The 12,974-nt window shown below is 39.7% G+C and overlaps 1 protein-coding gene across 7 annotated transcripts in view; it reads left to right on the plus strand.

Moving 5' to 3' along the window:
- mapk10 (mitogen-activated protein kinase 10) overlaps nt 1–12,974 on the plus strand; it is a 32,842-nt gene that overhangs the window by 13,169 nt on the left and 6,699 nt on the right. For 4 of the 7 annotated variants that reach the window (XM_017038738.2, XM_017038739.2, XM_017038745.2 and 1 more), the window contains 10 exons: nt 1,067–1,196; nt 1,642–1,700; nt 2,108–2,246; nt 2,745–2,910; nt 3,151–3,222; nt 8,299–8,481; nt 9,406–9,530; nt 9,817–9,846; nt 10,316–10,379; nt 10,699–10,776. In XM_017038738.2, coding sequence (XP_016894227.1) covers nt 1,067–1,196; nt 1,642–1,700; nt 2,108–2,246; nt 2,745–2,910; nt 3,151–3,222; nt 8,299–8,481; nt 9,406–9,530; nt 9,817–9,846; nt 10,316–10,321 — 910 coding nt within the window. In that variant the 3' untranslated portion in view covers nt 10,322–10,379; nt 10,699–10,776. Of the gene's footprint in view, nt 1–1,066; nt 1,197–1,641; nt 1,701–2,107; nt 2,247–2,744; nt 2,911–3,150; nt 3,223–6,506; nt 6,579–8,298; nt 8,482–9,405; nt 9,531–9,816; nt 9,847–10,315; nt 10,380–10,698; nt 10,807–12,974 lie in introns of all 7 variants that reach the window. The other 3 variants (XM_017038741.2, XM_017038740.2, XM_017038743.2) reach the window with 2 other exon arrangements.

The following is a 12,974-nucleotide window of genomic DNA, read 5'->3' on the forward strand; positions in this document are numbered from 1 at the left end:
ATTTGTGAAACAGTGATTGTTGATAAACACTCACTGATTCAAAAGTCTCAGACCCTGGACAGAGAACAGAGATCGTCAGAGTTAAGAGACCTGACCACAAATGTCTGGTCATCTCTGATCCTCACGTTGAAGTCAGGAACCACAAGCAAGACAACCTTGTCTGAGGTTTTAGAGGGTGTGGCCTGCCTCTAGAGGGAGCAGCAGTTTAGCAACGTAAGCTAGGAGTTGTTATTAAATCAATAAAAGTATCCAAAATGGCCGCCTTCTTGGAGAAGACTCCTAATGTAAACACAGAAATCTTATAGTGGGACGATTAAAGATACTTCAATACTGGAACTTCAAGTTAAATGTACACCAGTGAAATAAATGAATTGTGAATGTGCTGTTTAATTTGCATTTCATTTACTAGAGTAAACCAACATTATCACTGACTCATTCAGAATCAGCTGTTTTATCACAGTTCCTCTGATGTCATTTTCTTTCAATACGTTCCAATATCAAACCCTCTGACGCTGAGCTACTACAGGCTAAAATGTGACAGCAATTTTTTTTTTTACAGTGGGGAATAGATACTGATTTGATTATCATTATGCAGCAAAAAGATCCTTTCAACACAAGCCAGGCTTCACTCAGAGGCTACGAGTAGTGGATGAGATAGGAAACTAAACGGAGCACGATGATTGGACGGAATGTTTAAGAAAACTTCTTTTTATTTGAACTGCTTCGTTTGTTGAGAGTTCAGTGCGAGGACACTGTGGTCTTGCCAATTTAGGCCATTTCTGTTCTTCATTTTAGCACAATGATCATGATTTCCTGGTGGAGCTGTTTGTTCATTTTTAACTGATTTAATGACCTGGGTTAAAATTAGCTTAGCATTTTAAATACGAGCAAACACTGCTGCTGTACACACAGCAAAAAGCATTAGTATTAGTGTAAAAGTGCTTTCATAACAAAGTCGTCTGTTCACCACAGGTGTGAACCATAACCTCCCTCGTTCTTGTGATATGTTTCCTCTGTCAGTAAAATGATTGACATTTTGTGTTGATGTTTTGTTTTCTGTCTACAGTGCGGGCTACGATGCTGTTCTGGACAGAAATGTAGCCATCAAGAAACTGAGCAGACCCTTCCAGAACCAGACCCACGCCAAGCGGGCATATCGAGAGTTAGTGCTAATGAAATGTGTCAATCACAAAAATGTGAGTCTTTCAGTTTGATGGAGACAAAGGTTTGGGAGAAACACATGATGAAGGGCAGTGCAGTGATTGTCAGAACCGTTATCTGTAACCTCAGCCACTGTCTATTTTTGTTTCGCGACGGATCCTCGTGCTTAGAATGGAAACGAGCGGCTGTTTTGTTCCGTCACAGCTAATTTCAATGCCTGCGGTAACTTAGTGGAACGGCAGCAGAGAAAAGCAGACGACACTTGAAGGAATACAAAATTTCTTCTGCAGTTTTGGCTCCGTTTCCTTCTCCGTCTCCGTCTCTACGCTTATCCTGCTCCTTTGTTCCATATCGGTTCTCCATTTCTCCAATCAGCAGTGTCCTTCATTAGTGTCATTATTGATTCACATTCACAGTCCATTTTTAACCACGGTGTGATGCTGATGATTATCTCTGTGTTTCCCCCCTTTTTTTTTCCAGATTATCAGTTTATTAAACGTCTTCACACCACAGAAATCATTAGAGGAGTTTCAAGATGTGTAAGTAAACTAAAATACAGTTTCTCTTTGTAGAAATGGAATAATTAAGATCATGTGACCAATTTTCTTCTTCTCTGATTTTAGTCTTATCTAATGAAGGAATGACATGTCCAGATTCTGTTATAAATATATCTATGCTGAGGTAATTATTGTGTTGCATATGGAGTTGTGTCAAGACAGCTGCCTGGGTGGAGTCAGACAGAGTACTGTAGTACTGTAGGTGTAATCTGAGGCAGCAGGGAGAGTGGGTAAACAGCCCTGCAGAGGGATTCATACAGCTAATAGACACAGTGTATTTATCAACAAATATGGGTAAGGCGCCGGGGGGGGGGGGGGGGATGACAGCTGAATCATCAAAACTCCAAAGACTTTACAGACAGATTAACTGCCAACATGCCTTCTTCCAGGTACCTAGCTATGGAGCTGATGGATGCCAATCTGTGTCAGGTGATTCAGATGGAGCTCGACCACGAGAGAATGTCCTACCTGCTCTATCAGATGCTGTGTGGTATCAAACACCTGCACTCAGCTGGCATCATTCACAGGGTAATGGACGCTTCTGGTTTGATTTAAGTCCTATGAATAAACAAAACAAAAACTTAAAATTAAATCACTACACGGAGCAAATAAAGAAGACAAAAAAATTAAAATGTCTATATTTTCAAAAATGTTCGAAAATGTATCTCACAGTAGCATTAGGAAAATGGTTATTTCCAAGTGGAGTGGTCCAAGGAAAGGAACCAAACAAAAACATTTAATTTAATTTAACCCCAAAAAATAAAAATAAATGTGGCACCAACTTTAATCATGTCTTTTAGACACTTTTCAATTCACTTTCACGTCTTCATTAAAAAAAAAGTAAAAATTCACTTCACTTCACAAATTCAATTCACTTTCACGTCTTCATTAAAAACCATTATAAAACTCTTGCTTCTAGCAGATATTATAAATTATATGCACACAGTCTGCGAAAGTAGAGAAAATAAATGAGAAAAAAGTTAACCTAAAACTAATCTGGATTTTTTTTTTTAAACATTTATGCAGGATCTAAAACCAAGCAATATTGTGGTGAAATCAGACTGTACCCTGAAGATCCTGGACTTTGGATTGGCAAGAACTGCAGGCACAAGCTTCATGATGACCCCGTACGTGGTGACGAGATACTACAGAGCGCCAGAAGTCATCCTGGGGATGGGATACAAAGAGAATGGTAAGAACAAGAGAAGACAACTGATGTGTTTTTGCAGTGAATGTCAACTAAACAGTTTAATTCTTTTAAATTTCTGTCCATATCATCCGATACCTTCTAATATTTTTACTACTAACAGACGTTCTCCAAATAGCCTTGCTTCTAGTCCTAAAACTACATATTTTCTGATGCTAATCTTTTGCTTTCTTCTCTGTTTTATTTTGCTTCCTGTCCTTCTTTCCTTCACCTCTACGCGTGCAGTGGATATATGGTCGGTGGGGTGCATTATGGGAGAAATGGTGCGCCACAAAATCCTCTTCCCTGGCCGGGACTGTATCCTTGTTAAAGCAGACTTATCGTTAACTTTCAGAAGTTTTTAAATTTTCCAAATCAAACACAGAATTAAGATACATTTCACACATGGTTTAAATCCATTCTGTGTTGAGCCTGATGTTCTCTGTATGTTACTGAGGTGAACTAAACCGTGGCTGCTTTTCTTAACACATCTGCCTTTATCTCCTTCAACAGACCTTTATATTTTAACCAGCCAATAACATATTTTTGGCACACACCATTTTTTTGCCTTTGCCTTTCCTTGTTTACCTCTTTATCTGCTGGATAAATTACACTCTAATCAGCTGCTTACATGCAGTGCGACTCAATGCACTGAGGCGTAGTTGAGATGATGTGCTTAAGTTCAGCGACTTTGAAGCATGGTTGTTTATTGCTCTAAAGTTGGTCTCGGTGTAAGTGTTAAAAAATATGCTGATGTTACTGTGCTGCAGAACCATCTCTGCCTGTTATGGAAAACGGTTCTCGTGGACAACAGTTGTTTGGCCAAAACACTAGCGGTGACAGACGTCTGAGGATTATGGAATACATACATTTTAATAGGAATAACTTTGGGCTATTTTGGATTTGGTTTCCAAAAAATTCTGAAACCAATGACAGAATGGATCCATATTGGCTACTCCATCCATCCATCCATCCATTTTCATCCGCTTATCCGTTACCGGGTCGCGGGGGTAGCAGTCGCCACCCAAATCACATTGCACCGTCCATATTGGCTACTGTGCTTCATTATTTATAATTATTATTCTTATTCTTCTTCTTCTTCTTCTTCTTCTTCTTCTTCTTCTTATTATTATTATTATTATGAGTTCTGGGTTTGATTCCCAGAGGAACCACATGCTTGGCGCTTGCTTGGGGCAGCCTGATAACATAATTTCCCAAATATGGAATCAATAGAGTACAATTTTTTTTTCTTATCTAAAAAACTTTCTTGAATATATATATATAAATATATAAATTGCATCACTGTGATGTGTTTCTGCGTCCAATTAAATGCCAGAACCAGCACAGCCCTGCTGAAGTGGTTAGTGAGTGTTGGTCTGAATCATAAGCCCTTCTTTATTTTCACGAGCACCGCCAATTAAGAGGAAGCCTTCATCGGCGACCCTCTCAGTGTGCCGCTGAATATTTAAAGGTGTCATTATGGGGGTGAGTCCTCCTGCAGTGAGGGAGCTGCTGCTCCTGATTCCCAAACACAACATCTTCCAGCAGGATAACCACGTGCTGAGTCAGCATACGTGTGCACCAGCGAAGCACATCCTGCCATTTAGGAGCGTCCACATGTGTGAGTCAGGCTCCGTTATTAAACTCCCAATGAATAAATAATATCAAATTAATGCATTCGCTTTGAGCAAATGTTAATAACAGCTTGGCTGACCCCGCTCACCCCCCCCAGTGGTTGGACGTTAACATTCATTTATTCAGTCGTTCATCTCCTACTGCTTTTCTGAGCTAGAGGGAGCTGGAGCCCACTGCAGCAGTCATCAGGTTAGGGTGGGGTACATCCATCTCAGCACCATACACTCATAGCTAGGTCAAAATAGGTCCATTTAAATGTCCCCATTACCACAACCTCCGACCAGGAGAGTGTGAGGAAACTCAGAACAAGCAAACTGTTTACAGAGAGACCATCAGTCACAACCAGGAATTCAACTAGCACACTAACCCCCTCTGCCAACACGTAGTCCTGGATATTGAGGGGCAGTTGTGGCTTGGTGGTTAAGGAAGTGGACTTGGGTTTCAGGTTCGAGTCCACCAGCTGCCCAGTTACCACTGAGGTTCTCTGAGCACCGTCCCCACACACTGCAGTAGTTCACTTTCCTTCCTTTCCTTCCCTACTATAATAATAAAGGAGTAACTAACTGTAACCCTTGACTAAGGTAAATATTACTGTAGGGGCACTTACTGTGTTTACTGAGTTATACTGTAAAAACAACAATGTTCCAGCACGTCACATTTTAAGACAAGATTTATGAAGTTAAAGGTTGAACATGCAGCGCTGTAGGTGACAGGATGTAAAACAAACCTGCATTAAAACCCCGGGATAATGGAAGTCATAAATCACTTATTTCTGTTTGTTGTGAAACATAATATTAACATTATTTTCCATATGTATGTATGGTTTTGGAACATTACTGTCTGAGTGATACAGCTCTATAGAACAGCGTGGCTCTGAGCTATAATTAGCCGGCAGCTACGTATGGTCACAGCAGCCCGCCATCACTTATTAACCACTGGCTCAGGAATGACTGTTAAACATGTTCTGATGAAAATGTGTTGACTGAGTTAAACAATGTACTAGCATTTATAGCACCCCCTACAGGGTAGGAATTAGCGCTACATAACAACATGTAGGTACATTTTATTTTCTAGGAAATTTTAGCCAGAGTTTTCATAGGAGCTGTTGACCTGCCCTTAACATTAGGATATTGATGTCTTGGAAAGCTACCGTAGCAGCAAGAGACAAATGACTCAGCTGGATGAGAGTGCTTGTGGCCGACTCACTGACCCCTACATCACTGAGCTTGCAATTCACCCAAGATTAATGTCCTGGAGAGAAGCAGAAACCCCCATAACAAGCTCCTGGTCTCTATCTCTCTTTCTCCATCTCTGCTCTCAACATGAAACCAAATTGTTATCACCCAACTCTCCATCGTTTCTCTCTGCGTAGATCAATACCATTTTTTATTTTTCCCACACACTGTACGCACCTTTGTTATTGGTTTTATGGATGATTTGGGACCTTCACGGTGCGTGTACCTAATCTTAATTTACTTTGTGACTTGAGGCATTGATGCAGTTGAAGTCACAGCCCGTGCTCTTGTCTGTGATGACGATAAAAGTGCAGTGGGTTGAAGTCACAGCCCGTGCTCTTCCCAAGTGTCTGTGATGACGATAAAAGTGCAGTGTGTTCTACACAGGTCAGAGCACAGACAGGCTGCAGTGAGTCCAGATGTTTGATGTCCATTTAGTTCCAGCACTGTGGTAAATAAGCGGCTGAAGGATAGAATGAGGGGTGTGTGTCGTTTGCTGCACAAGTATAGACAAGTGAAACGCACAGATGTGCGATGGAAGGAATTAAATATTGAGTTTAGTTCAGGCTGAGTCATAGAAAATTCTTTTGGGGCTTGGAATCAATAAAAGTATATGTGTGTGTGTGTGTGTGTACTTACAATAGTCTGCAATTCTTCATAGAGGGTGGAATTGATTTTGATATTGGTAATTCAAGTGTGTGTGTGTGTCTTTGTGTGTGTGTGTGTGTCCAGTGGACATCTGGTCAGTGGGCTGCATCTTTGGAGAGGTGATAAGAGGGACAGTGCTGTTCCCTGGAACTGACCGTATCCTTCTGCTCCACTGCTCCTCCCTTTTTACTGTAACTCAACCTGAAGCCTGTAGAAAAAAAAAATCACAGGATTTACTTGTGCTCAGCATCATGATGCACCAACTATGTCTGGCCATGAATAACACAGTGTGATAGGCACGCCGTTTGGCAGCGGCACACTGAGAAAAAACACCTCAAGCATAGGAGCCACAGATAAGAGCCTTAGCGGTTTAAAAAAAAAACTGCCTCAGTGAATGGATTGCAGCCAATGTGCAATGGAGACGAAAGGGGAGGTGGGAGCGTCTGGCGTTCCGTGCCTGATGAGGGCTGTGGTGTGGCTCTGGTTGCTGTAACTCCCAACTGGAAGTTTGTGAGAGAACACGGTTTAGTGTAGGGTGGAGTACGAGTGTGTGCCGAGGGGTGAGGAAAGAAGTATTTGTTGTGGAGAGGGACATTAAATATTCATGAATTCATTTTTTTTTTCCAGGAGGTTCAATAAGAGGTTCTAAAATGACCTAATTCCTGCTTTTGGAAAACGCTCAGCTGGAATACTAATGCAGTACAGGCAGTACGAGTCAGTGTAGCCTTAAATTATAGCGGTTTTTAAATAATGAAAAATAATAATGAAATGAAAACATTATTTTTTTCAGATTTTTTTTCTACTGAAAAAAAAGAGCTGATGTCTGGTTAAAGAAGTCAAACACATGACCTAATTATAAATGATAAATACTGTGATAAATCTTAATTAAACATTACAGGAAAAAAAAATCAGTTCATTTCACAGTTAAAAAGCCACGGAATAATTGACGTGGCTGACATTTGTCTGGTGCAGGTTTTATGGACCAGGATTAGGTTTAAAAACAGCATCCAGAATCCACAGGTGTAGTCTTTACAGACAAGGATGTGTGTGGTTCATTTTGTAAATGAATAAACCGTTCAATTTGGAATCATTTTCTCAGCACAAAAAAAGAAATTTTTAGTGCTGGGAAATGGACTTTAATTATATATGAAGAAGAAAAACACACGCCCAGCCCTGATCTAGAAAGTGTTAATTAATCATCCTGAAGATTTCAGGTTGTGTTGCTTTAAAAACACCCACGTTGCCTTGAGTGACATCGACCTTTTAGGGTTTGTGCTATTTTCAAAGATAAAGCAGTGAAAGCAGTTTTTTTCTCAGCTCGTCTAAAACAAGACAATTCAGATTATTATCAAGGAGGTTCAAGGCAACATCCCAGTTGTCATGGATGTCGGTTGCCATGGCAGTGGAATCTTTTTCAGGTGTATTAATATTACTCTATGGATTCATAACCAGGACAATTTCACAGCCCTTTCTGCACATAGTACACATAGACATGAACTATGACGAGCCATAGACAAGTCATAGAGTTAGTTACAAGGCTTACGATTAGGGCTGTGACGATGTGTTGCGAATCGACTGAAAATCTATTCATGCATGACCATTCGTATCGGTTGAAATAAAATTAAAAATCGTGCATCCAGGCATAATGAGTAGGTTGCGTTATTTCAAAAATGTCAGCGGTCATACCATGAGACTACACACTTAGGACAGTAGATGGCGGTATACGCCCTAAAAACGTTGGTTGTGACCCTGTAGGTGATGGGGTGGTGGTGTTAATGAAGGGGTGGTGAAATGTGGTGCCTGAGAGATGCAGGACTGTAGAATACTCCATACTGTATGGACCAGTGTTGGCCTTAATCCTACGCCACTACCTCAGACATCGACCAGTGGAACAAGGTGATCGAGCAGCTGGGAACGCCCTCACCGGAGTTCATGAAGAAGCTCCAGCCCACAGTGAGGAACTATGTGGAGAACCGGCCAAAGTACGCTGGCCTCACCTTTCCCAAGCTTTTCCCCGACTGCCTTTTCCCTGCTGACTCTGAGCACAACAAACTCAAAGGTGAGAAGGTGCACGACATGTATAGTAACACCCGTTCTCGACAACTCTTAAATTCTACATTTATGGTGAAAAACTCATCACTATTTACCTACAGTCCTACAAAACCAACTAGAAGTCGCAGCATCCGTTGTGTTGCCACTCGTATTTTTTAATGACAAAACCAAAGCTGCTAACTATGAATCTACGATCTGGTGTTAAAGGAAATAAAAGGATAAGGATAAGGATAAGCACGATCAGAAACTAACATCCAATAGGATTTAAACATGAAGAGACAGAGAGAGGACAGGTGGAGATGAAAGGAGTCGCTTTTACACATTTACTCCCTTTTTCTTGCTCCAGTGTTTCTTCTAAAAGGGAAAAACCGGGGGGTTGACCACAGTCGTCTGTCTGTCTGTCTCATTTTTTTACACTTCACTCTCATTACTTTGTCAGTGCTTTGAGGCTATTTATAGAGAAGGACGGTGTGTTTTTTGTGTGTGCCAAAAACACCCTTTGTATCAAATGATATACAAGAAAGATCTCCTGAACAGAAATTCCTTTTTGACTGAATCTTCGTTTTTATGTATCAGGCTTGAAAAGGGTTGAAACTAGAATTTGAATTTGAATTTGTTTTTGTTTTTTTAAATTTCCTTAAAATCTAAAACAATATATACATCATGATGGGGACAAAGTACTGCACCCACTGGTTGCTGAGCAGATGTACTCAGTGAATGTATGTGAATTGTACGAACATATACTTGCAAAACTACAATCAATAATACTTTCCCTTTCACAAAGATTAATTGGGAATTTGATTTTGTGTCTGAAGATTTTATATACACAAATTATACAAAAATCCTATTAATTACAGTACTTTGCCTAAATTATTGACCCGGCCCTTAAACAAGAATTCCTGTTGTCATTTTGTTTTCTTTACAACTACAGCAAGCCAGGCCCGAGACCTGCTGTCAAAAATGTTGATCATCGACCCTGCTAAACGGATATCTGTGGACGAGGCATTACAGCATCCTTACATAAACGTTTGGTATGATCCAGCTGAGGTGGAGGCGGTGAGTAGCTCTTTGCCAGAACTGCGTATTGATTCAAATATCAGGCTCAGTTCGTTTCTCCTGCTGTGTTGAAGTTAGCCTGATGTTAACCTGAAGATAAACCTGAACTTTAGTCTCGTTGGAACTTTTTGACTTGCTCTTGCATGTTTACATAATCAAACTAAGGTCTCATGGATAAAGCTGCAGGCCATGAACACATTTTCACATGATGAAATAAAGCGTCATTTGAGCTCACTTAACTCTAAGACACCTGTAATAGAAACCTCCCCTGTTTGTCCTACTGCAGCTGCTGAGTGCTGACCTGTGGATGTCCACAGTAGGTCAAAACTCTCTTTCTTGGAGGATTATGTTGTTGGCGTCTGGGGCAGATAACAGTGAATTTGTGATTAGAAGGGTCGGCCAGACATCAGATAAATATTTCTCCATCTGTTGGATGAAATAAATCTGCCCGAAAGTACATCACAAGAGTTGTAGTGATTTTTTTTTAGAAAAGTTACTCCACAGGAGGCAACTTCTCAATCACAAAATTGCCTGTTAACAATTTTTCTGAATTGTTGATTTTTGTTAACATCCACTTTACAGAGGTTACATTTAAAGATGTATTAGTAATACTGAAAATATATAATATAATATAATACAATATAATATAATATAATATAATATGGGGGTATTTTCCTGTGCGGGTGGTCTCTCCCTCTGCCTAATTATTTTCCTGTTACTGTTTTGTTTCTATCGTTTAATGATCTCTCTCTCTCTCTCTCTCCCTCTCTCTCTCTCTTACTCAGCCTTAACCTCAGATCTATGATAAGCAGCTGGATGAAAGAGAACACTCCATTGATGAATGGAAAGGTGATCTAACGCACATTTCTACCAATCACCTCCATCACATTCATGTTGTTATCTAGTACTAGATGTGTTGTTATCTAGTACTAGATATGTTGTTATCTAGTACTGGATGTGTTGTTATCTAGTACTGGATGTGTTGTTATCTAGTTTATCTAGTAGTGTTGTTATCTAGTACTGGATGTGTTGTTATCTAGTACTGGATGTGTTGTTATCTAGTACTGGATGTGTTGTTATCTAGTACTGGATGTGTTGTTATCTAGTAGTATTGTCCACAGTAACTCAGTTTGTTTTTGTCTCTGTCTTGAACGCCTCTCCCCTGTAGAACTAATCTACAAAGAAGTGATGAACTTTGAGGAGAGAACGAAGAATGGCGTTGTGAAGGGACAACCTTCACCTTCAGGTACTCTCAGTGCATAACCCTAATCGCTCTGTAAGTGAATTTTCTACAACCTTACTGGAGTAGAAACAGAGAAACCCATTGTGCTGTTCACCATGTGTCTGCATCTCATGCATCCAAATTCAAATGTTGCACAGTTTAGTGATTCTAATATAAAATGATGAATGATATATTACTATTTAACAGTAGCTGCAGTGTGTTCTTATGTATATTTATATATACAGTAAATGTATACGTTGATGTATTCGTATGTTTCTGGAGTTAGGGTTTGGCACCAGTGGGATCCGTCATAGAAAAGCTGCGGCTGACATTTTCTCTAGCTGACATATTCTCATCGCCTGCCACAGAGGGGCAGTGTGGAGTCGCGTCAGTGGCGACACCTTGACCGGACCACCCACATTAACATTGTGGTCACAGACAGTGTGAAGAATAAGCTACCGCTGAGTCAAAGCAGCAGCTGCTCCCCATTACAAAAAACAAACAGCAATTCAAATAATGGAAATTCCTCCAAAGACAGCAGCACCTGCTGATCAGGAGAGAGAACTGCACCAACACTGAATAAGTAAACACAAACTGCAAAACATAAAATCCAGATTATAAATAAAATTTATAAAATAAAATATTAAAATATTATAAAATAAATAATATTTATTTATTATGATTTAAAATTATATTTTAAATAATATTTTATTTATTTGTAATTATTTTTATTTTATTTATAATAATATTTATAAATAAATAAAATCATAAAATCCAACACAAACATCCAGGTCTCAGCCCCATGTATTTAAAATTACAAATGTGTTTTCAAGGTTTTGAAGTTTCTATTTAAAGGACAGACAGTAGCTGTATGGAATTTCAGCTGTAGAAGAAAAATATACAGAAACTGTAATAAAAGTCGCTCCCAAAATACTGGTCTGGAAACTGGAATCAAATAACTTTGATTTAAATGAACTCTTTGCCATTTTTGCAGCATTAAAATGGAAAAACTTTAAGATTGAACGCTTTCATGATTTAAACATGTTCTGTAGCTTTTTTTTTTGTACCAATAATTTATTTTGATGCAATGTTCGTACCAATAATTTATTTTGATGCACTATTGAAAATATTTTTTTTTCTTTAAAAGTGCACAAATCTTGACATGTTTGAACTTTTGCTCATCTTCTGAAAGCTTTTTGAAGGTAGTAGGTTTTTTTTATATGTAATTCGGAGCAAAAAACAAACAACATCTTTAAATAAGAGAGGCTTCTAATAAAATGTTGAGTAAAAAGCTGTTGTTCATGGCGTTAGTCAGACATACATTTGTCCATCAGCTTCTTCTCCGATGGTCTGCATGGTGACTGACACTGAGTGCAGCACTGCAGAAGTCACAGATGACTGTGTTGCACTGCAGCAGGAAACCCGAGCTGATGAGTTGAGACATGCCAGTGTGTGTGCCCACACACAGTCAGTGTCTCAGTCACTGTGGTCTGGTTACACATACCAGGAGTCATAAACCGGCCTCATTAGTTTGGTCAGAGATGAATGGTAATTAATTCATAATATAAAGCCCACAGTAAATTGATCCTCTGCTGTGATATACTTTTACAGTTCCAGTGTTGGCCCTGCAGAGGTCGCTGCTGGTGTTTAATCACTAGACTAGCCTTTTTTTTTTTAATTTAGGATTATCTGAAATACCTGACCTCAGTGTTTTTGTTTACATGGGGGTTCAGGGAGTTGAGGGTTTAAGATACGATGATTTTGATTGATGGTGACCAGGATTGAAAGGAGCAGAAATGTGTGATCTACCAGCACTCCCTTTGGGATCTACTGGTAAATCACAATCTACTTATTGAACACCCCCGTAGTAGGATGTTGGATATGAACAGGTGAGGGCACCACACCCGGGTTCAAGGGTGTCAGATGGGTGGTTGAGATGCCAGTCATGGGGTCGCAACAGGCAGAAGAAAAATCTATTGTTTTGTAGTCTGTACATTACCGTTGTCATCTAGTACATCTAGTAAGTTTTACCAGATTTTTAGTGTGTGTGTTTTCTGAAAACTCTGATCATCTTTCCTGTGGATCAGTGTAAACAAAGACAATTGTTTGCTGGAAATATTCTGGTATTTGGCCTTAGAGCTGAGTACCCAAAAAGAAAGTCGTTTTAGCAAAAACAAGAGAGGGCACCACACCCTGGTTCAAGGGTGTCAGATGGGTGGTTG

Source organism: Cynoglossus semilaevis, chromosome 14 (genome assembly GCF_000523025.1).
Source record: "Cynoglossus semilaevis isolate Cse_v1.0 chromosome 14, Cse_v1.0, whole genome shotgun sequence".
Taxonomy (NCBI): domain Eukaryota; kingdom Metazoa; phylum Chordata; class Actinopteri; order Pleuronectiformes; family Cynoglossidae; genus Cynoglossus; species Cynoglossus semilaevis.